This window comes from Leptodactylus fuscus, chromosome 8 (genome assembly GCF_031893055.1).
Source record: "Leptodactylus fuscus isolate aLepFus1 chromosome 8, aLepFus1.hap2, whole genome shotgun sequence".
Taxonomy (NCBI): domain Eukaryota; kingdom Metazoa; phylum Chordata; class Amphibia; order Anura; family Leptodactylidae; genus Leptodactylus; species Leptodactylus fuscus.
In genome coordinates, this window is record NC_134272.1 from 60,538,841 (window position 1) to 60,563,308 (window position 24,468).

The 24,468-nt window shown below is 39.9% G+C and overlaps 1 protein-coding gene across 1 annotated transcript in view; it reads right to left on the minus strand.

Annotated features, from left to right (window-relative positions):
• Positions 1-24,468, minus strand: part of TTN (titin) — a 229,028-nt gene that overhangs the window by 3,367 nt on the left and 201,193 nt on the right. The window contains exons 287-318 of the mRNA XM_075286035.1: positions 24,129-24,425; positions 23,426-24,013; positions 23,035-23,337; positions 22,456-22,752; positions 22,019-22,306; positions 21,607-21,906; positions 21,209-21,511; positions 20,808-21,113; positions 18,932-20,698; positions 18,552-18,845; positions 17,999-18,286; positions 17,565-17,864; positions 15,401-17,467; positions 15,000-15,302; positions 14,480-14,785; positions 14,077-14,367; positions 13,672-13,971; positions 13,285-13,590; positions 12,755-13,060; positions 12,381-12,662; positions 11,691-12,284; positions 11,313-11,600; positions 10,918-11,217; positions 10,491-10,793; positions 9,854-10,156; positions 9,181-9,765; positions 8,743-9,048; positions 8,356-8,655; positions 7,656-8,231; positions 7,252-7,557; positions 6,404-6,997; positions 431-6,309 (exon numbers count right to left, since the gene is read on the minus strand). Coding sequence (XP_075142136.1) covers positions 431-6,309; positions 6,404-6,997; positions 7,252-7,557; positions 7,656-8,231; positions 8,356-8,655; positions 8,743-9,048; positions 9,181-9,765; positions 9,854-10,156; positions 10,491-10,793; positions 10,918-11,217; positions 11,313-11,600; positions 11,691-12,284; positions 12,381-12,662; positions 12,755-13,060; positions 13,285-13,590; positions 13,672-13,971; positions 14,077-14,367; positions 14,480-14,785; positions 15,000-15,302; positions 15,401-17,467; positions 17,565-17,864; positions 17,999-18,286; positions 18,552-18,845; positions 18,932-20,698; positions 20,808-21,113; positions 21,209-21,511; positions 21,607-21,906; positions 22,019-22,306; positions 22,456-22,752; positions 23,035-23,337; positions 23,426-24,013; positions 24,129-24,425 — 19,826 coding nt within the window. The remainder of the gene's footprint in view (positions 1-430; positions 6,310-6,403; positions 6,998-7,251; positions 7,558-7,655; positions 8,232-8,355; positions 8,656-8,742; positions 9,049-9,180; positions 9,766-9,853; positions 10,157-10,490; positions 10,794-10,917; positions 11,218-11,312; positions 11,601-11,690; positions 12,285-12,380; positions 12,663-12,754; positions 13,061-13,284; positions 13,591-13,671; positions 13,972-14,076; positions 14,368-14,479; positions 14,786-14,999; positions 15,303-15,400; positions 17,468-17,564; positions 17,865-17,998; positions 18,287-18,551; positions 18,846-18,931; positions 20,699-20,807; positions 21,114-21,208; positions 21,512-21,606; positions 21,907-22,018; positions 22,307-22,455; positions 22,753-23,034; positions 23,338-23,425; positions 24,014-24,128; positions 24,426-24,468) is intronic.

Consider the following 24,468-nt stretch of genomic DNA (forward strand, 5'->3'; position numbering starts at 1 on the left):
CTGCGAGTGCAGGTTTTCCTAAATCATCCCAGCTATATGTTTATCCAGATTCCGCTTGAAGATTTCCATTGATGGAGCGCCCACCACCTCCCGTGGCAGCCTATTCCACTCTCTCACTACCCTCACTGTCAGAAAGTTTTTCCTAATGTCTAATCTGTATCTCTTTCCCTTTAGTTTCATCCCATTGCTTCTTGTACTTCCTTGTGCTAATGAGAATAGGGTAGATGCCTCTGCACTGTGACTACCAGTTAAGGTCTGTCTAACTAAACTTCTATCTTATTATGCATTATACATTAGTTTATGCTTTACATCTCTACAAGCAGTGTTTCAATTTGTGTTAATTTTTTGCACAAATTCATGCTAAAAATTATGATTTTTTTTTCCTTATTTTCTGTTGTACATTTTAAGATGGTAAAATAAAGTTACTTACTGGTACATTGTCTTTAAACCATTCCACTTCTGGAGTTGGATCGCCAGTGATTTCACAAGTGAAGATAACATTCTGACCTTCATTTGCGTTTTGGGACTTCGGTTGGTATAGAAATGATGGTGCATTTGATAAATCTTTGACTAATGTCATATCAAATTGACATTTGACAATTCCATGGTCTGTTCTTGCCTCACAGGTAAGGATCCCTTGTTCTTTACTGCTGACTTTTTTGATGGTTAAAGTCTGATCACTGCCGGAAACTCCATATCTGTAGTCTTCAGAGTTTTTCAACTCATATCCATTGAGCACCCATTTTACGTTTGATGCTCCTGGTATGTTGGCCTTCAGGATGGCTTTCTGGCCTTCACTAATACTGACATTACTGACAGAAGCTTTAGTCTCAGTGTGAATGGCTTTGAATTCTTCTGTTTTAGAAACTTCTTCATGGACTACAGCCTTTTTGGCTGTCTGAACAGATTTAGTAGATTCAATTACACTGGAAACTTGAGTAAAGACACTTTTAAATGTCTGTCCCACAAACTTCAGGTTAGTTTTGGACACTCCTCCTTCCCCAACAATCTCACAAACGTATTCGCCTTGGTCAGATTCAGAAATATTGTGGATGTTCAGTTCATAAGTCCCATCAGAATTGTAGTGGAAGCTGAAATGACCATCTTCCCTCAGCTTCTTCCCATCTTTAAACCATGACACTTCTCTACCGTTAAACACTGTGCTTTCAACTACGCATGACAGTTTTGCTTTGTCGTGGCTTGCCACAGCCTTCAAGTTTTGGGCAATCTTTGGAGCTGTAACAGCAGGTAGTTGTACTTTGTCAGTGGGTGATTTGGCAGCTGACTTTTTTGGTGTAGTTGGTTCTGGGGACTTCACTCTTCTTGGTGACTTTACAGATTCATGAGACTTTTTGTGAGACTCTGGAGACTTTACTCTGGGTGGGGAGGTAACACCTTTCTCCGCTGCCTTTGACCGTTTGATTGTCAAAGTGAAGTGTGCTTCTTGCTTTCCTTCAGAATTCTCAACCACTACTGTGTAGCTTCCTTCATCAGACAGCTTGACAGATGTAATTTCAAAGGTTGAGCTATATTTTGTTGAAGTTATACGGTGACGAGCAGAGGAGACGATAGACTGACCAGCAAGCGACCATGTCACGGTTGGTGTTGGCTCACCATCAAAGTCACATGTAAATCTGACATGTTCACCTTCAGACACTGTCACCGATTGTGGCTTTGTTACAATTTTTGCAGGATCTGATGGCTTAAATTTTCTGTGTACAACTCTTTCTTCCAATGCTCTTGATTCTGCAGCTGAGACTCTCTTTTCTTCAGATGCATAAGCCTCATATGATTCTTTAGATTCTCTTAAAGAAGTTATTTCTGATCTAACTTCCCTTCTCGCAGAACTTGCTTCCATTTCAGAAGTTTTCTTAAATGATGCAAATGCATAATCCTCTGATTTAAGGAGTTCTGGGAAAGCAGACTTGGGCACCACGTCATCCTTCCTCTTTGGTGTATAGGTGGTAAAGTCACCTCCAGCAACATCGAGTGTGGCATAGTCAGAGGTCTCACCTTTGTAGTTTGTGCAAAGAGCACGGTATGTTCCACTATCTTCAGGCAGACAGTTAATTATTTCAAGAGTCAAAACTCCACTGACATTGGAAATATGGTATTTACTGCTCTCGTGAATTTCAACACCATTGTGATACCATTGAACTTCACCAGTTGGTTTTGATTGCACATTAAGGATAAATCTAGTGCTTTGGCCAATAGGTACACGATGAGATCTCATTCTCAATGTTATGCGTGGAGCGTGGTCCAGTGTGAAAGGCTGTTGAGTTAAAACCTCGTATGATCTTTCTGAAGACTTCTTTGTTTTTAGAGCTGCTTTCATTGATTCATATCTTGAAAAAATGTCAAATCTTGCTGTTCTTTCAAAACGAGAAAGTGATCTTTCACTAGAAACAGGGCTGGGAGATCTAGGTCTTGTTCTTTCAGGTGTTGGAGATCTCCTTTCTGGTTCAGCTGGTTTTGAACGAGGTCTTATTAGTTCTGACACAGGACGCATAAGTTCAATATAAGTTGGTGAAAGTGATCTTCTCCGACCAAGTAATCTTGTTACCTCAGGAGATGTTTGGCGTACCTGTCTCTTGACTGTACTAACTACTTCCTCAGCCTCTTCTTCATAATCAGCTACTCTAGTTATTTCTCGTTCCCTTCTTGCCAGCAGTCTACTTTTTTCTTCTTTCTCCATATATTCAAGATCTCTTGTGTACTGAGAAAGCCTCTGAGTAGTGCTGTATGGGCGAAGTAATTCTTCATCTTCTCTATCTTCAATGATTCTTTGCTTTTGTCTGGGTGGTTTATACACAGCTCTGTCATAACGTTCTCGTAGGTCTGCATAGCTTGTTGTTACTTCCTCTTTAGTTGGGATGTGGTAACTTGTGTATCTGGCTTCTGCCTCACTTTTCTTCTCTCTGCTCACATGAGCATCTGATGAAGCGTATCTAAGAGTTGATAGTTCAAATCTTGGAGGACTGCGACTGGGTGGAGAAGCAGAAAAGCCAAGTTCCAGTTCTTCTTCTAGACGTAGCCTTTCCTCCTCAACTCTTTTCATTGCCAAATAGTCATCAACTGAGAGAAGCAACTCATCATCTGAAACATCTCCAAGAGAGCGTCTTCTTGGTCTGTAATAGAGCTCATAATCTGGTGATGGTGTATGGCGACGAGCAGGTCTTACAGTCTCTAGATCATCCTGTGACAATTTTGGAATGCGCCATTTGGGTTTATATTGATCAGTGATGCGTGGCAGTGGCATTACATAGAACTGCTCCCATCTTGAAAGACGAATACGTTTTGGACGTTTCTGGACAATGCGCTCAAGTGGTTCTGGCATTTCATATTGATCTCTTAATTTCTTGTACCATTTCATGTCAGACATTGGTACAAACTTCTTAATAGACTGATCTTCTTCAAGAGCAGAGACAGTGCGTACCCGTGGCTCTGGTATTTCATAGGGCATACGAATTGCTTTTATTTCCTTCTTCCTCTCTTCTTTGGTAATTTCGTATTCTCCCTTCACAGTCTTTGTGCTTACAGCTGGTTTGTACAAAATAGCAGCTTCTCTTAGTGCCTGTTGGGCTACAGGAGTTAATGGAACTGCATCAGTACCACTAAGGATTTCGGCCAGTCTTATGGTCTTGTCAATCTGTTTTTGAACATGCACTTTACGTTCTTCTTCAGATTTGTACTCATGCTTGACATATCTCATTCGTTCCACCTTCAGATATGCTTGACAGCTTGTTGATCCTGCGCTGTTAGTAGCAGTGACTCTGTAGTAGCCTGAATCTTCTGGAAGAGTGTCTCTGATGAAAAGTGCATAATAGTCAAGACCTTCATGAATGATGTCAATGGTGGGACCAAGTGCCAAAGGCTGACCATCCTTTTCCCATGCCAGTGTTGGTTTTGGAGTACCAGAAACTCTAATTTCAAATCGGACAGAGTGACCCTCTTGACACTCAGCATTTGCAAGCAAGCGTTTAAACATTGGTCTTAAGGTATTGTCTGGTGCTGCTGGATGAGGAATGACTGTAAGCTTAGCTTTGCAGCTGTCCTCACCATATCTGTTCTTTGCCACAACTGTATATTCAGCATCATCATCTGTAGTCAAGTTATGAATGATCAACTGGTACAATCCTTTGTCAGATTCAAAGGTATATTTCTTTTCATCCTCACCAGGTTTGATTTTCTGACCTGACTTAAGCCATGTAACTTGTGGGTCAGGGTGGACTGTAATGGTTACACCAAATCTGATATTTTCACCAATATAGGCCGTACGATTAAACAGAGGTAAGGTAAACTCAGGTGGTCTCTCCAAGAGTCTCATGGCATCAATTCTACGTTTTACTTTCTTCACAGTTCTGCATCTGTAGTATTCATAAGATTCTCTTACACCACTGACAAACAGTTCTCCATAAGAACTATCCTCTCCGTAGTCATTCACTACTTTGCATCTGTAGGTGCCATCATCTGATTTTCTGATGTCTTTAATGTACATAGTGGCTACACCTTCATTATATGTGATTTCATACTTTTCACTGTTTTCTAATTGACGGATGCCAAAGTACCAAGTGACTTGTGTAGACTGATCGTAGTTTTCAATCTTGCATGAGAATTTGGCGTAGCCTCCTTCTTCTCCAACAGCATGTGTTATTTGTCCAGACAATGGTCCAATTTCAATTGAAGCAACTTTAACTTTAGCAACTGTAACTCCTTTCTGGGATCTTATTGCACCACCGCAAGAGATACGAGCAACAGAGACAACGAAATTCCATTCCTTCTTGATCAAGCTCTGATAATAACGCCTGTGTCTTAATGTTTTAATTACTTTTGTGCTTATCTTTTCAGTCTTCTGTTTCAGCCATGAATGCTCAAGAGCTTCTGCTGCGGTCATGCGACCCTTTCTTTCTTTAACCAAAAGTCGGTCTATGAAGTCCAGTGCTTCCAAGCTAATATCTTTAAAGGCTTCATCTTCAAAGTTGTATTCAGCATTGGTAATGTTCTCAATAACCTGTTGGTTTGTTTCAGCGGCAAATGGATTAAGGCCACTAAGAAGTACGTAGACAAGGGTACCAAGAGACCACATATCAGTAGCAGTGCTGACCAAATCATGTTGGTGGACTTCTGGTGCATAGTATTCTGGAGCAGTGAACTGTAGTCTAAAGCTATCTCCAGGTACTAACTGTCTTGCTTGACCAAACTCAGTAATTTTGATACTTGAGCTTCTTCTTGTTGTATATATGATGTTTTCTGGTCTAATATCAAAGTTTGCAACACTGTGTGAATGAAGGAATTCAAGTCCTTCACAAATCTGGCGGACATATGAAACAATTTCCCTTTCAGTAAAGTCAAATCCTGATGTGCCAATTCTTTCAAAGATGTCAACACCAGATATGAACTCAAAGATCATAACAAGTTCTTCTAGACTGTCAAATGATTCATGAAGATACAAGATGCTCTTGTGACGAGCAATGTTAAGTATAGAAATCTCTTTCTTCACTGCAACCTGATCGGCACCTTTAACTTTGACAAACTTGGCAAGGTATGTTTTCTTGGAAGAATTTTCAATACAACGATGAGCAATTCCAAATTGTCCATGTCCAAGCTCTTCAGCAATGGAGTACCTTTCGTGAAGCACCTTTGTGGAAGAATGTTCTGCTTTTGTGGTAGAGATTTCTATTTCTGAAACTTCATCATCATAATTCAACATTCTTGTTTTGTCTTCCTTTGTGACAACTGGATCTGTTGGATCAGATGGTTTACTCTGTCCAAACTTATTTTCTGCTATTACTCTGAACTGATATCTTGTCTTGCCAAACAAGTTCACCACAGTGTATCTGGTCTCACGAGACTGTCCAACCCGAATCCATCTCTCAGCTGTAGTGGCGCATTTCTCAATAATATAGTTGATAATTTTGCTTCCACCATCAGTTGCTGGGGCATTCCAGGTAAGATTAACAGAGTCTCTTGAAACATCACTGACTTTAAGTCCTCTTGGTGGGTCAGGAACATCTGCAACATCTAATTCTACTGTCTTCTGATCAATGCCAAATCTGTTCTTTGCACAGACCACATAGAAGCCTGCGTCTTTCCTTTCAACGCCATTTGAGAACACAAGTGAGGTGAATGACCGGGTGACAATAACTTGATATTGTCCATTGTTGTCAATAAGATCCTGTCCTTTCTGCCATGTAATAACAGGGTCTGGTTTGCCAGTGAATGGGATTTTGATGCTGACAACTTCTCCTCTCAAGGCGTGAACAGCTCCCATTCCTTCAAGATGTTTAGGCAGATTAATTTTAGCAGGAACTGTATCGAAAAAGAGAATAGAGAAGGTTAGTTTAGTGGACAACGAAATAAAGTACATATCTGACTCCAAAAGATGTTTTAAAATTGTATTTACCTTCCACATCCAAGGAAGCTGTAGCAGAAATAGACCCTCCTTGGTTGGTGGCTCTAACTTGGTAAACTGTAGAATCATCTTCAAAGACATTTGTGATAACAAGTTGGTAATAGCCACCCTTAAATTCTTGTAGCTTCACCTTTTCTCCATCTGGAAGAATCTCTTTGCCTTGTTTAAACCATTTAACAACAGGCTTGGGATGACCAGTAACTTTGCAGACAAATGTAGCTGTGCCCCTGTATTTAACATTTAGGCTTCTCAGTTCTTCCTTGAATTGTGGAGCACGGATTGGTACATCAGATTTAGGAACAATAGGATCAGATGTTTCACTCCATTCACTTTCACCTCCAAGATTTTCACATTTAACACGGAAGTCGTATTCAAGATCTTCAATGAGACCCTTCACAGCGTAGACTGTTTCACGAATTTCTTCTGTTGTTACAGAAATCCATTTGTTCTGCTTCTTCTCACGTTTCTCAAGGAAGTAATTTGTAATCTTTGCACCTCCATCGCTGACTGGTGGCTTCCATGAAACAACGCAGGAATCCTTTGTGATCGCTGTAACTAGTGGTTTAGCTGGAGCTCCTGGTTTTTCTGTAATTTAAATGTATAATACTTTAGTAAGTTATCTACTTTTAAAATGTGTTTTTTATGTGTTTTATATGTGCTTCCCTTATATATTGTAAGCCCTCTATTGCGATGTTAGTCTATGTCCTTGGTTTTGTTTTTTTGCATTAAGTAAACCCTTTTGAAATGTGAATCACCATGGAACTAATGGTGCTCAAAAAATAAATAATACTTATAATATTCTAATAATCTTTTGCACCTATTACTGCATCTCTACTCACCAAATGGACTCTTGATTACAACAATGGATGGTATCTCCAAAGGTTCACTGATGCCATACAGGTTTTGAGCAGAAACACGGAAGTAATAACCAGCATTTTCATTCAGGTTAACAATGCGGCAGGTAGTTCCAGAGATTGCAGAAGACACCAGCTGCCACTCTTCACCCTCCTTAGCTTCTCTGCGTTCCACTACATAGTTAGTCACCATTGATCCACCATCGTCTTCTGGTGCTTTCCAGCTGATTACAACTGAATTCTTCAGTAAAGCATCAACAACTATTGGACCAGTGGGTTTATCAGGTTTATCTGTGGAGAAAGAGGCATTATTATGTTCGATTGTTTCACACAGTCAAACTCGAAACTGTAGCGTTATCAACCGTATGTCATTATAAGCAATACTATACCTTGTATTTCAACATTAAGTGTTGTGTCAACTGTTCCAAATATGTTGCTTAGCTGCACTCGGTATTTGCCAGCATGACTCTTGTGCTGCACGTTCTTGATGACAAGGTGAGTATAATGTTCAGTATTCTCAATGGTGATATTTTCAGCAGATTTCAATAGTTTTTTGCCATAGAACCATGTAATGGCTGGCACTGGGCGTCCAATATATGCCACATGAAGGCGAAGAGTTGTGCCTACTCCTGCATAATATTTCTCCTTCAGAGGGAATCCTGGGTGGAACTGTGGAGTGGCTTCCAAAAGTAGTTTGCCACTTGTTTCAATTTCTCCGGCATCATTAACTGCAATGCAAGTGTACAGACCTTCATCTTCTTGCTCTTCAGTCAAGACAGTAAGTGTGTGGTTACGTCCATCTGATGACATTTTGTACTTGCGGCTCTGTACTAATTCCTTGCCAAAGCGGTACCATTTGATGTCAGGCAATGGTCTACCAACAATCTGGCAGGTTAGTTTGGCACTTTCACCTAGTTTGGTTGTGACTTCTTTTATTTCTTGACGTAGACCAGGAGCTTCTCCGGCTGTGTAAAAAATTGTAAATAAATTTTAGTAACCAGAACTTGATAAATTACATACGTTTGTTGCAATGGAAATGGACACGGACAAATATTTGTCTCAGTAAAACACAACTAATGTAAAACTTACAGGTAAGTTTAGTTTTCACAGTCATTGCTGTCCTACGAGGTTGGCTGATTCCAGTTTCATTTTCTGCAGATACTCTGAATTCATATTCAGTGGCTTCCAATAAGCCACCCATAGTGAACTGCCTGTCCTTGATGCGCTCCTTATTGCATTTCTTCCAGGCGCTGTCTCCAGACTTTCTGTATTCAACCCAGTATCCAAGGATCTCTTTACCTCCATCACACTCTGGTTTTTCCCATTGTATTGTAATACTGTCTTTTGATACAGATGTAACCTCAATGTCACCTGGTTGGCTTGGTTTGTCTGGAAAGCACAAATTATAATCATTTTACTATCACAATATTTAATTTGGGTACATAAAATATGTTATCAAGTAGTTTATCCACTTACCAAATGGATCTTTGCAAACAACTGAGTCAGATGCAGGGCTTGGCTCGCTGAGTCCAACATCATTTTGTGCAATAATGCGGAACTGATATTCTGCATCTGGAACAAGTCCAGTTATTGTGTACATAGTTGTAGTGATATGGGTCTTATTGTGTCTAATCCATTTATCTGTGGTTGACTCTTTGCGATCAATGTAGTATCCTGTGACTCGAGAACCACCATCATCTCTAGGACGAGACCAAGACAGGCTGACTGAGCTCTTTGTAACATCCATAATTTCTGGTGGGTTGCTTGGAGGCTCTGGTACATCTGTAATTTGATAAGTGCATAGTTAATACATAATATATATATATATATATATATATATATATATATATATATATAACTTTTGTATAAAATACTTGTAATTTGTATACATCAGTAGGTACAATTGATACATACTCAGTTGTGTCTTTGGTACAACAGGTTCCTCTGATTTTAGTGGACGACTGACACCAAACTGGTTTTCACATGAGACACGGAAATGATATTCAACGTTTTCTTTGAGTCCTTTAACAACCAAAGATGTCGCTTTCACACGTGAATCAACTGTATACCAAGCTGTCTTTGGTACTTCTCGTCTTTCAACAATGTAGCCAAGGATGTCTGAGCCGCCATCATCAGCAGGTGCTCTCCAGCTTACTCTGACAGAGCGGGACTGGATGTCATCATATTCCAGAGGACCTTCTGGAGTATCTGGGCTTCCAATAACTTTGACCTTGATATAAACGGCTTTTTTGCCACATTTGTTTTCAAGAATCAAGTCATAGGTTCCAGAGTCCTCACGAACAGCGTCTTTGATGACAAGTTCAGTGTGAGTTTCAGAAGTTGCGATCATTGCTCGCTTGCTTACATCCCGACCTTCCTTGGTCCATTTGCATATTGGGATAGGTTTGCCTTTTATTGGTATTGTTATTCTAATGGCACTGCCTTGTCTGATAAACAGACCTTCTTGGTATTTTTCATCCAGTTCGTAATCAGGATATGCTGTAAAATGAAAAATAATTTATTATAAAATCTAATTCCAAATATTTGTGTCTAAATTCTTGTCATATAAAATTTGCCAATGGCTTACCAAGCATTTCAGTGATTTTAACAGTTCCTGGAACATCTGCAGGTTCTCCAGGTCCCCCAGCATTGCATGCCATAACACGGAATCTATACTCGGCTCCTTGTGGTAGGTGGGTAAGGGTGTATTCACAGATTTTGGTTGGTGTAGTATTGCATTTTGTCCATTCATATTGATCAACCTTTTGCATTTCAATAAGGTAACCAGTGACTTTAGATCCACCTTCTTCTTCTGGTGGACTCCATGCCAATGAAACAGATGTTCTTGTTGTGTCAGTAACTCTTGGATTCTGAGGCTTTTCAGGAGGAGCTGTAAAACACAATTTAATATATATCATTTCAGAAATGTTACTGTAAGTTTGTATATTACACCCTTTTTACCTAGTTTATGTCTTTTCTGCTAAAAGTTTTTTCATATGACTACTTGTGGTATATAATTGTCAATAGAAGGTGAGTTCTGCTTGAAATCCTACGCACCTCTTGAATGGTTTCCATGTTCAGTAATACTAAATTTTCCCTAACTGGACAACACATTCACAAAGACTTCATAGAAATAAATTCATTCACTTGGTTGAAGTGAAGAAACAATAAAGAATATCAAGAAAGTTAAAAAGTAAAAAAAAAAGTATCTCAGGTTATTATACCTATTGGATCCATTGCAACTGCAGGTTTAGAGGATCGGCTTGGTTTTCCGACACCTCTTGCGTTGATAGCTGTAACACGATGTTCATATTCCAAGCCCTCAATAAGTCCAGTAGAACGGTAGCGTGTCATTGTCACTGGCACTTTATTTGCACGAACCCATCTATCAGCTCTGACCTCTTTGCGTTCTATAATGTAACCAATGATCTGTGATCCACCATCTTCACCTGGTGGGTTCCAAGTTATAGTCATACCATCTCGTGAAACATCAAAGACCTGTGGAGTCTCTGGTGGTCCAGGAATACCTGAAAGAAGACAATGGGTAACAATAGTCATTTTAGCAGTTAGGGTTACTCCAGCATTCCTAAAAGTTCTTAAAAAATGGTACAAAAATAAAATCTTGGTACAAAATATATGGGATTTACTTACTTATTCTGCTCTTGCATTCCACAACCTCAGATTGCAAATAGGAGCCAATGCCAAAGCGATTTGTAGCTGCCACTCTGAATACATATTCAGTGCCTTCAGTGAGTCTTGTGAACTTGTACATTGTTCTTGTGACAGACTCTGAAACTGGTAACCATCCAGGGCGATGGGCATCTCTTTGTTCCACAACATAGCCACTAATTGTTGCCCCACCATCCATCAGTGGTGCTTGCCAAGAAACAGACACTGATGTGGCATCAACTTCATCAATAGTGATTGGTCCAATAGGTGGTCCAGGTTTGTCTATTGGAAGGAGAAAACATACAAATTATTTATATAGAAATAATCTCTAGTTTTTTAAATTTTGCTAAAAAAAAAATCAATGCAGCTGTACTCACCAAGAATGATGACTTTAATGGTTTCAGAAACTGTTCCAGTTGTATTTTTAAGTTCAATGGTATAATCTCCAGTATCGTTGATGGTAGTCTCACGAATGGTGAGTTTGGCAACCTTATTCACAGTTTCAATCTTAACACGATCAACTTCCTTTATCTTGGTTCCTTCAAAGAACCATGATACTGCTGGAGGAGGACGACCATGAATACGTAATGCAAGTTCGATTGGTCTGCCACATGGTACATGCACAGTCTTCTGAGGTATTCCAGCCAGATCAACGGAAGGCATCACTACAGAGAGTAAGACAAGGTAAGTCAGAAACCTTACATAACATCATCGACAAAGTAAATATGAAGAATGACATGAAATTCTAGTTCTACCTTTCTGGTCTTGAACAGTGATTGCAGTTACAATTTCCTGTGGTTCAGAGACACCCTTTTGGTTTTGTGCTCTGACTCTGAACAGATACTGTTCGCCTTCATTTAGTGATGTGACAACATAATCCAGTACTGTTGGTTTCAGAGTTGCAACTTTCATCCATTTCTCTGTTCCGGCTCTACAAGCTTCAATAACATAGCCAGTTAGTCTGCTGCCACCATCATGAAGAGGTTTCTCCCATGCCAGAGATACTGTAGATTTAGTAACATCAGCAATCTCCAGTTTTTGTGGCACCATTGGAACTTCAGATACCAGCACTGCATCAGATGTTTCACATGGTTCACCGATTCCATAAATGTTTTCTGGCAAGACTCTAAAGTAGTACATTAGTCCTTCTACCAGACCAGTGACTCTGTATATTGTCTTATTGCATTTAGTAGTTACAGTCTTGAAGGCTCTCATGGCGGCTTCACGTCTTTCAATGATATAGTTATTAACTGGGGCTCCACCATCCAGCTTTGGAACATCCCAAGTGAGTGTCACTGACTCTCTGGAGACCTCTTTTACCTTTACTGCTCCACATGGGCCTGGAGAATCTGAATGACAATAGCACAAAGCATTGTGATTAGAGGAGAATCTGGTATTAGTCTAAAACACAACTGAATTACTTTGGAGCTTAAACGATTTCTTACCATAAACTTTGACTACAACAGTTGCTGATTTCTTGCCAGATTGGTTGACGGCCTCAATGATATACTTTCCAGCATCATATCTGTTCACCTTCTCAATCACAAGTAAGGTATAGCTGTCTGTAATATCAATTATGGCTCGGCTAGCAAGATCGACACCTTCTTTTCTCCAGGAGATTGTTGGAGATGGTCTTCCAGACACAGATACCATGAGACGCAAAGAGCCTCCAGCTCTGACTGTGACAATCTTTTTAAGGTCATCGGCAAGCTCCAAGTCAGGAATTTCTGAGGAAAAAATGTGTGTGATTAATAAATATCAGCAAATACACAAGAATATAGTCAGACAGATTTTTTATAGATATTTATATATATCTTACCGATTCTTTCAACTGGTTCAATTTCAGCTGAAGATTCACTAAATTCACTTGAGCCATTGGCATTTAGAGATGCAACTCTGAAGCGGTATTTCTGGCTTGTCTTCAAGCCTGTCACTGTAAACTCGGGGTTTCTCAGGAAAGCAGTGGTGTGTGGTCTGTACCATTGGTCAGTGCCTTCTTCTTGCACCTCAAGAACATAACCTAATATGTCAGAGCCTCCATCATACAAAGGCTTAGACCATACCAAGCTGATACTCTGTTTGGTAGTGTCCACAACTCTTGGAGCAGAAGGAGCTGCGGGAGTGTCTAGAAGAGAACAAAATCAAATTTTTGTTAAAAACCTTATTTTAAATGTTCATATTCCTAAATTACAAGTGTCGTGTCTTCAGGTTTTACTAGAAGCTTCTGGCCTATCATAAACAGTAAGTCGAGCTTTACGGCAATAACCTTTAGATGTAACCCTATATACATCTATATATTTCTATATTCTGCACTACTATTTTATGTCAATTTTTTTTTAGATAACTTACAAGATGGTTCTTTGCACAGGACATATGGAGATGAGTCACTGGGTTCACTGTTTCCAGCTGCATTGACTGCGCTAACACGGAATTGGTATTCACTTCCTTCTAATAAGCCAGTGATCTTCAAGCGTGTGTCATAAATGGTGTAGTCTCTGTTCACTCTTGTCCATCTCACACTCTTCTTCTCCCGCTTGTCTACAATGTAAGTGCTGATTTCACTACCACCGTCTGATTCTGGTTTAAGCCACTCAATGATGACATGATCCTTGCCAACTCCAACAGCCTCAGGTGCACCAGGTGGTGATGGAATAGCTGTAAAATATATAATGTATGTAAGTATTTTAAAGAAATTCCTTTTTCACTACATCAATTAAACTGGAATATTTTACTTACTAAATGAATTTCTGGCGACGATTGCTTCAGACTCAAGTGGAAGACCTGTTCCATACTTGTTGACTGCTCTTATACGGAATATATATTCATTGTTCTTTATCAACCTGGTCACGTTGCATGAAAGGGTAAGGCACTCGGCTTCAACAATGGCCCAGTTAAGACGGCTGGTTTCACGACGTTCAACAATGTAGTGAGTTATTTCAGCACCTCCATCTTCTAGTGGAGGACTCCATGCCAGGGTGCATTTCTCCTCTGTAACTCTACTGATATTAATTTTGCCATTACAAGCACCCGGAGAGTCTAAAAAGTGAAATAAAAAAAAGTTCATTATTATTACTTAACAATTTCCTATAAACTATGATTTTGTTCAATTCCACTCGCGGCATTCTGTATGGATAAACTTACCAAGTACTTTAACAACGACAGACACGGACTTGGTTCCACTTGCATTTTTAACTGTTAAAGTGTATTTTCCGGTATCACTTCTGTCGCAGAATTTGACAATTGCCAAGGCACGTTTGCTAGAGTATTGTAGATTGATCTTCTCACAAAGCTCCAGTTCTTTGTCTCCCTTTGACCAGAACACTTTAGGTTCTGGTTTGCCACCAATAGAAGCGTCAAGTACAAGATCAGAACCTGCTCTTATGGTGATAACTTCTCCTTGTAGTTTACTGTCCAGTTCGGCTTTGGGTGGTGCTAAAGTTATTAAAAAAAAGTAAATAGTTTTAATGGTCAATGCGCTTTTACCTTACAGAAATCTTACATTATTTGGACATGTCTGAAAGGAATCATTTAAGCAAATACTCACAATATTCATCTTTGCAGGTAACGGCGCCTGTGGACACTGATGGGGCACTTATTACACCGGAGGCATTCTTGGCAAGTACACGGAATTCATAAACTTCTCCTTCACTAAGAGCTGTTACATTGAAAAAGTTTTCTGAAATTGTGGTGTAGTTACATTTCAACCAGCGACCGTCTCCCATTTCATTGTATGGTTTGCGTTCTACGATGTAACCCACAATTTTGCTACCACCATCATAAAGAGGAGCAGACCAGCTCAATGCAACTGAAGATCTGGTAACATCTGTCACTTCTAGTTTTCCTGGTGGATCTTTAAAAACAAAGAAGTAGATAGTGTTACATTTCAGTCTGTATCACAGAAATAAAATCCATCTCATATTTTACCGTATAAGACAAATAGGTCTATGGTCAATGGAAAGGAAATTATATTTGGCATGAATCAGTCACATAAGATGAGTGAAGTATATAATGCGAATTTATACAATAAGTCTCTGATGTAGTTGATTTTAATCCAATATACTCACCAACAGGATTCTGAGCCATTACAGGTCTTGAGGCTTCACTGGCCTTGCTGACACCTGCAGCATTCAAGGCATATACTCTGAACTGGTACTCCAGGCCTTCAACCAATCCTGTTACTTTGTAATTGCAGTCAAAACATGGGACCTTGTTTTCCTTCACCCAGAGGATGGTGTTACGCTCTTTCTTTTCAATCCAGTATCCTGTAACTTTGCTTCCACCATCATGGTATGGTTCTTCCCATTTGATGCCCATGGCGTTGGCAGCAACAGAGTAAACCTCTGGCCTAGTGGGTTGGCTTGGTGGTACTAAGGAAAAGAAAAACAAGATTATGACGTGACAACCCTGCGTATACACATTTACTATGCTACATAACAATAGTTATCAAAACAAAATGTATACTTACTGAAAGGATGTTCAGCAACAACAGGTATAGATTCAAGAGGCTTGCTGACGCCAAATCTGTTTTCTGCACTGACGCGGAAGGTATATTCCATGTATTTGGTCAGGTGAGTAACTTTGATCTGTGTGCGTTTTACACTGGAGTTAACAAGCTGCCAGGCTGTTGTGCCAGATTCACGTTTCTCAACAATATAGTTTGTGATGTCAGTTCCGCCATTATCTTCAGGTTCAGCCCAAGTTAGGACACATGACTCAGCAGATACAGAGGAAACTTCAACAGGTCCAGTGACAGAACCTGGTCTTCCAATCACAACTACTGTAACAGTGAATGTCTTGACACCAGCCGTATTTTCAAGTGTCAGGTAGTATCTTCCAGAGTCACCTCTCATGCTGTCCTTGACAGACAAAGTTGTTCTGTCTTTTGTTGTCTTAATGCTTACTCTGTCGGTTTCTTTGAGTCTCATTTCCTCCAGTTTCCATGTCACCTTTGGTACTGGACGACCACTGATTGGTATGTCAATTGTGAAATTGCCTCCAGCTTTGCAAGTGATAAGTTGTCTGGTGATGCCACTTAAGTCAGCTGTAGGCTCAATCTGTGGTTCCTTAATAATGACGGATGAGAAGGCTTCTCTTGCCTCGCTGTAGCCTGCATCATTCTTGGCACGAACACGGAACTCATATTCAGTATTTTCTGTGAGATTATTAATTGTCAGAGTTAGAAGTTTGGTTTGACCAGCCTCGACCCAGTGATCGGATCCTTTCTGTTTCATTTCAATAAGATAGGAGGATATGCGGCTTCCACCATCATGCTCAGGTTTCAACCAAGCTAATGTTACAGATGACTTGCTTGTATCTATGATGTCTAATCTCTTTGGTGGAGCTGGTTCTTCTGTAGCCACGATGGGTTCTGGTGTTTCATAGGCCTCTCCTACCCCATATTCATTTTCTGCTGAAACGCGGAAATAGTATGGTTGACCTTCCAGAAGATCTGTAACCTTAATTATTTGTCTAGTGCACTTCTCACTGACTACTTGCCAGCTGCGACGGCTTGCCTCACGTCTTTGTACTACATAGTGGTGAATACGTGCACCTCCATCGTTGTTAGGAGCATCCCATAACAAAGTAATAGATCCTCTTGTCACATCCTTGTATGTAATTGGCCCTGGTGGTCCAGGTGAGTCTAGCACCTTCACAGTAAATGTGATAGACTTGCTGCCACTATTGTTTTCTACAGTGAAAGTGTACTTGCCAGAATCATATCTGTTACAGTCTTCCACTGTCAGGGTGCTGAATGAGTCTGTAGTATGAATATCAGCCCTTATGCTAAGGTCAGAGTCTGGCTTTGTCCAGATAGCAGTTGGTGTGGGTCTACCCTTAAAAGCAATGAAGAGACGAATGCTTGCCCCAGATCTTACAATGTGGGTCTGTTTAAAGTTAGCATCAATGTCTATTTCTGGAGATGTTAGCCTGTCTGTGGCCTGTACTGTAGCAGGAACTTCACAACTGTCTCCTTTGCCTGCTCCATTCACTGCAGAAACTCTGAACTTGTAGTTTTCTCCAGCTTCAAGATCTACAACTGTATATTTGGTGGCTACTACAGCTTCTGCGTTGACCTTGTGCCATTCACCAAGATCAGCTTTGCACATTTCAATAATGTATCCGATAATTTCCATGCCTCCATCAAATGCTGGTTTTGTCCATTCCAGGGTAACTGATGTTCTAGTAGTGTCGCTAACTTTGACAATGCTAGGAGCACTTGGTGGATTGACAGGCTCTTTGCATTTAATAAGTCTGGATATACCACTTGGTTCTCCAAGTCCTGCATCATTTTCAGCCACTACGCGGAACTCATATTCATTTCCTTCAACCAGGCCAGTTACTCTATATCTGGTCTCGGTGATGGGTTTCTTGCTGGATACTTTAACCCATCTTAAGCTCTTCTTTTCTCTTCTTTCCAAGATATAGTGCTTAATTTCATTTCCACCATCAGACTTTGGTCTTGCCCATGTTACTGTAATGCTATCTCCAGTCACATGAGTGGAATCTGGTACTCCTGGGGCATCTGGAACAGCTATGAGACAAGTATAGAAGTATTAATTATATGTTAATTTATTAAGACATATATTCATTAAACATTCACTTTCAGCTTCAGAAGAATTCTAACTTACTGTATTGTATCTGTGCAATGACGGGATCTGAGTCGAGAGGTCTTCCGACACCAAACTTATTAGCTGCTGAGATACGGAACTGATACTCATTACCCTTGATTAATTTGGTAACAGAGTATGAGCAGGCTTCACAATGGTCTGTAATCTGAGCCCAAGACAATCTGCTGGTCTCCCGCTTTTCAATTACATAATGAGTAATGGCAGCGCACCCATCATTGGCGGGTGGATCCCACCACAAGGTTAACTTTTCTCCAGTAATATTGCTGAATCTTATAGGTCCTCCAACTGGTCCAGGTGTATCTGGTGGGAAAAAATAATAATTCATCAAAAGACTTAGTGTATTATATGTATATTTGCATTATATCATTGTTGAGAAGGACTATATCATTAGAACATAGTTGCAAATAATTAAAGTCCGTGAAGTATACACATACCTTGTACACGTATGTTCATATCGGCTCTCTTGGTCCCTGATGAGTTCTTGGCTTCTACTGTGTAGATACCACGATGGTCACGTGTGGCGTCTCTTACAAAGATGCTGCTAAATCCAATTCCATTGTTTACTTCCACTCCAAGCCTCTTTTCGATCTCTTTGCCATCCTTAAACCAAACCACCTGAGGCACAGGACGTCCTTTAATCAAAGCTTTAACTTTGATGCTTTCCCCAGCCTTAAGAGTCAGTCCTTCAAAGTGTTCTGGTCCAAACTCAATGGTAGGAGCAACTAAAAAAAATTAAACAGTGAAGTTCCAATAAAATGGACAGGGTGAAGAAATAGAAATACATAATCCTAACAGTTGAATGCATACTCTGTACTGGAGTATCTGGGGATTGTTCCCAGCTAGATTAGTAAGACTATGAAGTATAGTATTTTCACCATTGTTGTGGAGGTTTGTATTATTTTTTTCTAGTTGTGCCTTCTGAATGAAATCACTAATTATGTAATTAATCATTTACTTGCCTACTAATATAAAGTACATCATACTTACTGCTTTCATCTCTGGTCATGATGTAGCCAGAAGATTGTGAAGGTGGGCTAACTGTTCCGACAGCATTTCTTGCGAGGACTCTAAATTCAAAGCGGTCTCCAGGGCTTAGTCCAGTCACTGTATACTGACATTCAGAAACATCTGTGAAGTTGCATCTGAGCCAACGTTCATTGCCTTGGCGTTTTTCAATGCTGTAGGCCACAATTTTGCTGCCACCATCACGCAAAGGTGGGGTCCATTTAAGTGTAACTGTCTCCCTTGTGACATCAATGTAGTCAGGTGTTCCAGGAGGATCTATTTAAAAAAATACAGTTTTTGGTTATGGTAAATTGAGATTAAGTTTGCGCTCTATGACTATGCACATATTTTGTTGTACTTACCAACAGGAGATACAGCCAGGGTATATTTGCTTGGTTCACTTACTGGGCTCAAGCCAGCAGAATTTTCTGCAAAGACACGGAACTGGTAGTCAAGACCCTCAATAAGTCCAGTAATTCTGAATTCCCGATTGGATAATGGTGAAGTGTTAACTTTTTGCCATAAGATGCTGTTTCTTTCTTTCTTTTCTACGTGGAAACCAGTAACTTCAGCACCTCCATCATATACAGGTGCATCCCAGGAAATAGACATTCCATCACTTGTGACATTGTACACCACTGGCTTTCCTGGTGGCCCTGGTGGTCTGTACTGATGCTTAGCAATAACATCAACAGAGTTAAGAGGTGGGCTCACACCATATCTGTTTTCAGCGCGCACTCTAAACTGGTACTCTAATCCTTTAACAAGATTTGGAATCTTAAATGTTGTTCTGGCAACGCTGGAACAAACCATCTTCCAATTGGTTTGAGAAGTTTCACGTTTCTCAATGCTGTAGGATGTAATTTCTCCTCCTCCATCATCATCTGGAAGATCCCATGACATAATGATGCTGTCAGCTTTTATTTCATCAAATCTGATAGGTCCCTTTGGCTTAGATGGAGGGCCAAGTGTAATCACTGTGATTACATAGGACTTGCGCATAACACCGTTATCAAGAATCAAAGTGTACTTGCCACCATTTTCTTTCTTGACATTTTTAATATTAAGGCTTATTTTGGCTTCAGTTTTCTTAAATCTTACTTGTTCACTTTCTTTCAGAGGAATATTATCCTTTAGCCAAGATATAGTTGGTCTTGGTTTACCCTTGTAGGGCAACTCAATGTGTACATTGTGTCCAATACGAACAGTGATTTGTCCTCCAAATATGTCAGAGATGTCTGCTTCAGGTGGAATAACATAATCTTTAACAGTAATAGGCCCAATGATAACGCCATCACTCAATCCCTTCTCGTTCTTAGCTGAAACTCTGAACTCCGTAACTGAAAGTTCCTTTAATTTAGTGATTTCGAACTCAAGTCCTTTGCTTATGCCTGCATGTGACCAATCCTTTTCGTCTTTCAGTTTGCTTTCCACTATATATTCGGTGACAGAGCTGCCGCCATCATAATCAGGCTTGCTCCAAGCAAGAGTGACAGATGTCTTAGTGGAATCTTTCATTACGAGATCTTTTATTGGTCCAGGGATTTCAGATGGTTTCACGGCTTCTGTTGTGCTGCATGGCTCTCCCAAACCATTCTCATTTTCTGCAATAACCCTGAAAAAGTAGGATGTTTTCTCTGACAAGTTAGTTATCTTGAAGGTTGTGTGAGAACATTTAGTTGTAACAGCAGCCCATGCTCTCTTGGTGGCATCTCGTTTTTCAATAACATAGTTGGTGACTTCAGCTCCACCATTTATAAGAGGAGGCTCCCATACTAATGTAACAGTACCACGAGCAACATTTTTGATTTGTAGCTTCTGGCACTCAGCTGGGGTATCAAGGACTTTAACTGTCACAAATGTTGATTTTGGCTGGCCTACACCATTTTCGATGGTCAAAACATACTTTCCGGTGTCATTGCGTGTAACTTGTGAAATATCAACTAATGTTGATGATTCAGTATTCTGAATGTTATATCTTGGGTCATTGCTAATATTTTTATCTCCTTTTCTCCATGTTACACTTGGAGCAGGTCTTCCTTTGAAGGGAATCATTAACTGAACATCTTCACCTGCCTTTGCAACAATGGATGTTCTAAGGGCAACGTCCAAGTCAATCTCTGGCTCCTCTGTAAAGGGGGAAAAAACAATGAGAATTACAAAAAGATTAAGAATATTATAGAATTAAGCTTCTGAAAATTATTCAGAACATACAAGGTTGAAAACATTATAGCTTACCAAGTATGTCCTTTGCTTGTGCTGGCTCTGTCATCTCAATAGGCTCTCCATGGCCAGCAGAATTTACAGCTGATACTCTGAAGTAATAGTCAACACCAGGTTTAAGCAATGATACAACATATTCAGTTGTTCGGACTTCTCCCTTAGCACTGACTACAGTCCATTCTTCATTATCTGCTTCTCTGACCTCCACTATATAGCTTGAGATTGGACTTCCACCATCATAGACTGGCTTAGTCCAGTGAAGAGTAACTGATGACTTAGTACTATCCACAATCCTCAATTTGGTTGGTTGGCTAGGTTTGTCTGCAATAAGATAAACCATCAATTAACATTAATTCTTAAGTGTTCATGTTAGTAAATGGTCTGAAAGAATATGAATACAAAGAGAACATGCTTACCAACTGGATCAACAGCTTTGTATAAGTCTGAAGGTTCTGAGAATGGACCTTGACCGGCTGCATTAATTGCACAGACACGGAACTGATATTCACCATCTTCGGTAAGACCAGTTACTTTCTGTCTTGTGTCGCGAATGGATTCTTTGATTACTTTGAACCATCTCAAGCTCTTTTTGTCCCGTTTTTCCAAGTAATATCCATTAATATCGCTTCCTCCATCTACAGTAGGTCTAGACCAGAACACAGTCATAGAATTCTTGGTAATTGTGGTTGCTTCAGGAATACTTGGAGGACCGGGTGTAACTAAAATATATAAATATATTGGTTAATATTATAATATCCAGGCAACATACCTTTAACAAAATGCAACCACATGTAAGACTGTAAACAGAACTTACCAAATGCATTTCTTGCTATAACGGGTTCAGATTCTAGAGAATCTCCAACTCCATATTTGTTTACACCTCTAACACGGAATATGTATTCATTTCCTTTAATAAGTTTGGTAACTGTGATTGAACATTCCTCATGCTTCTCTGACACCAAAGACCAGATCACACGGCTGGTTTCACGTTTTTCCACAATATAATGGGTGACCTTTGATCCTCCATCATCTGAAGGTGGTTCCCATGAAAAGGCAACCTTTTCAGCTGTGACTGTCTTAAATTGGATAAGACCTGCAGGTGGACCTGGCTTATCTGTAGAAAAGAAGACACAAAATCTCTATTATTTAAAAGTTATGAAAATACAAAAATGAAAAAAACACAAAAAAACATGTATGTGGCAGGTTGGTATTTTTAGGACACGTACCAAGTATTTGCAATCTGACACTTGCTGTAGCAGAGCCCATGGCATTCTTCAGTTTCAACTCATAAAGTCCACTGTTGATTCGTGATGCTTCCTTAATGAGGATTGATGACATTTCGCTGGTGCTTTCAATGGACAGTATGGCGCTGGTCTGAAGTTCCTTTCCATTTCTGAACCATTCAATGCTAGGCATTGGTTTGCCAGAAATGCCAAATTTCAGTTTCACTGGAACACCAGCTTTGAACTTGACAATGTCTGTATATTCTGGTGGTACATCGATCTGGGGTGCACCTATAGAAAAGTGGAAACATCTATTAACATTTCCTCCTTGGGGACCATATGCCCTAACATAACTAATTTCTACAACTAAAACTTAAAACATTCTTCTAATTATATAAAATGAGCTATATTATCTTTATATAGTCAAATTGTTTGCTTACCATAAGTGTCAATACAAGTGATAGGTCCTATCACCTCAGATGGGTTGCTGATTGAGCCAACTGCGTTCTTTGCAAACACTCGGAACTCGTACTGAGAGCCTTGAGTCAAGCCAGACACAGAAAATTGTGTTTCAATAACATTGGTAAAGCTGGCTTTGGTAAACCGGCCATTTGGTAGATCACGTTTTTCCACAATATATCCTGTGATTTTACTGCCACCATCATATGCAGGTTTCTGCCAGGACAGGCTCACAGAACCCTTTGAAATATCTGTGACACGGACATTTCTTGGAGGCTCTGTAAAGAAAGGAAGTTGGAAAATTATAAGTTTTTTGAACCATAAAATTATTTTTATGAACAGCAAAAACTAGATATAGTCATACTAACTGAGTGCTGGTTCAGCAGATAGCTCTCATTGCTCTACTGAAGTCACAACTTTATAAAGGAAGACTAAAATAGTTTTTCAGTACATTGCTACACAGTAGCGCTTTATCCACATAGAACATTTATATAGCATATCAATTAGTGTTAATTCCACTTATCAGTTTGGCTTATATATTCTTAAAATATTTTGCTTACCGCAAGCGTCTATGGCAAGTACAGGCTCTGATGGATGACTGGCTTTTCCAATTCCAGCAGCATTCTCTGCATAGACTCTAAATTCATATATTAGACCAGGGCTGATATTAGACACCTTAAAGTGAGTTGTACGGATAATTGTCTTGCTGGCTTTCTGCCATAAGATGCTGTTCCTGTCTTTCATTTCTAAGTGATATCCAATAACTGTATTTCCTCCATTGGCGACTGGCTCATGCCATCCTACTGTGATGCTCTCTCGGGTGACATTGCTGACCCATGGTGTTGATGGTGGACCAGGTATAGCTAAAAAAAGGGGAAAAAAGTAGATTGTTGGAAACCGTAAAATTAAGAACATCATATTTGTGATCCTGATATATACCACCAAACTTACTGTAAGGAAGCTTGACTGTAACACTCTGTGAATCAATGTGGTCACTGATGCCAAAACGATTTTCTGCTTTGATGCGGAATTGATATTCTTCTCCTTTGGTGAGTTTCATGACTTTAGTGACATTTCTAGCCACTGTAGAGGACACTTCTGACCAAGCAGCAGTACTTGTTTCTCTCTTCAAGACAATGTAGTTTGTAACCTGACTTCCACCATCATAAGAGGGAGGATCCCATTGAAGTGTTACACTGTCTTCAGTGACATCACTGATGAGGACTGGGCCTACTGGTGGGCCTGGCCTGTCTAGAACCACAATCTTAACTGTTGCTTTAGTGGTTCCACTAGAGTTGGATGCAGTTAACTCATATATTCCGGCATCAGTAGCAACACTTTCTTTCAGATTGATGATAATACTTTCAGCTGTTGTTTCAGTGTTGAATCTTAAGGTTGATTTCACAGTCAGTCCATCTCTGGATAGCGTCACCTTAGGAAGAGGCTTGCCAGAAATAGGAATATCCACTTTCAGGTTGGAGCCTGCTCTGACATATACAGTGTTACTTGGATAGCCTCTCATATCTATCTCAGGTGGTTCTGAAATATAAAAGGGATATTGTAAAGATGAAACAGAATAAAGTGAAATGCATGAGTAATAGAATCTAACACTAAACATAGTTCTAGCTGATGTGGTTTATTTTACTAAACTTACCAAGCTTTTCTTTAACAGTTACAGGTAGGAGAAGCTCCTTTGGTTCACTTAAGCCAGCTTGGTTTTCAGCAAAGACTCTGAAGAAATAGTCTACATTTTCCTTGAGGCCACGGATATCATGACGAGTTGTCTTGACAACTGCACATCTGACCCATTTTTGTTGACCCTTTTCTAGCGCTTCAACATGGTAGCCCAGAATCTTGCTTCCTCCATCATGTTCAGGTTTGGACCAGGCCAGTGATACACTATCCTTGGTCACATTGGTTACTCCAAGTTTTTCTGGTGGGCTAGGTCTCTCTGCGAAAGACATATGGCAAAGGTTAAGCATCTTTTTTATTAC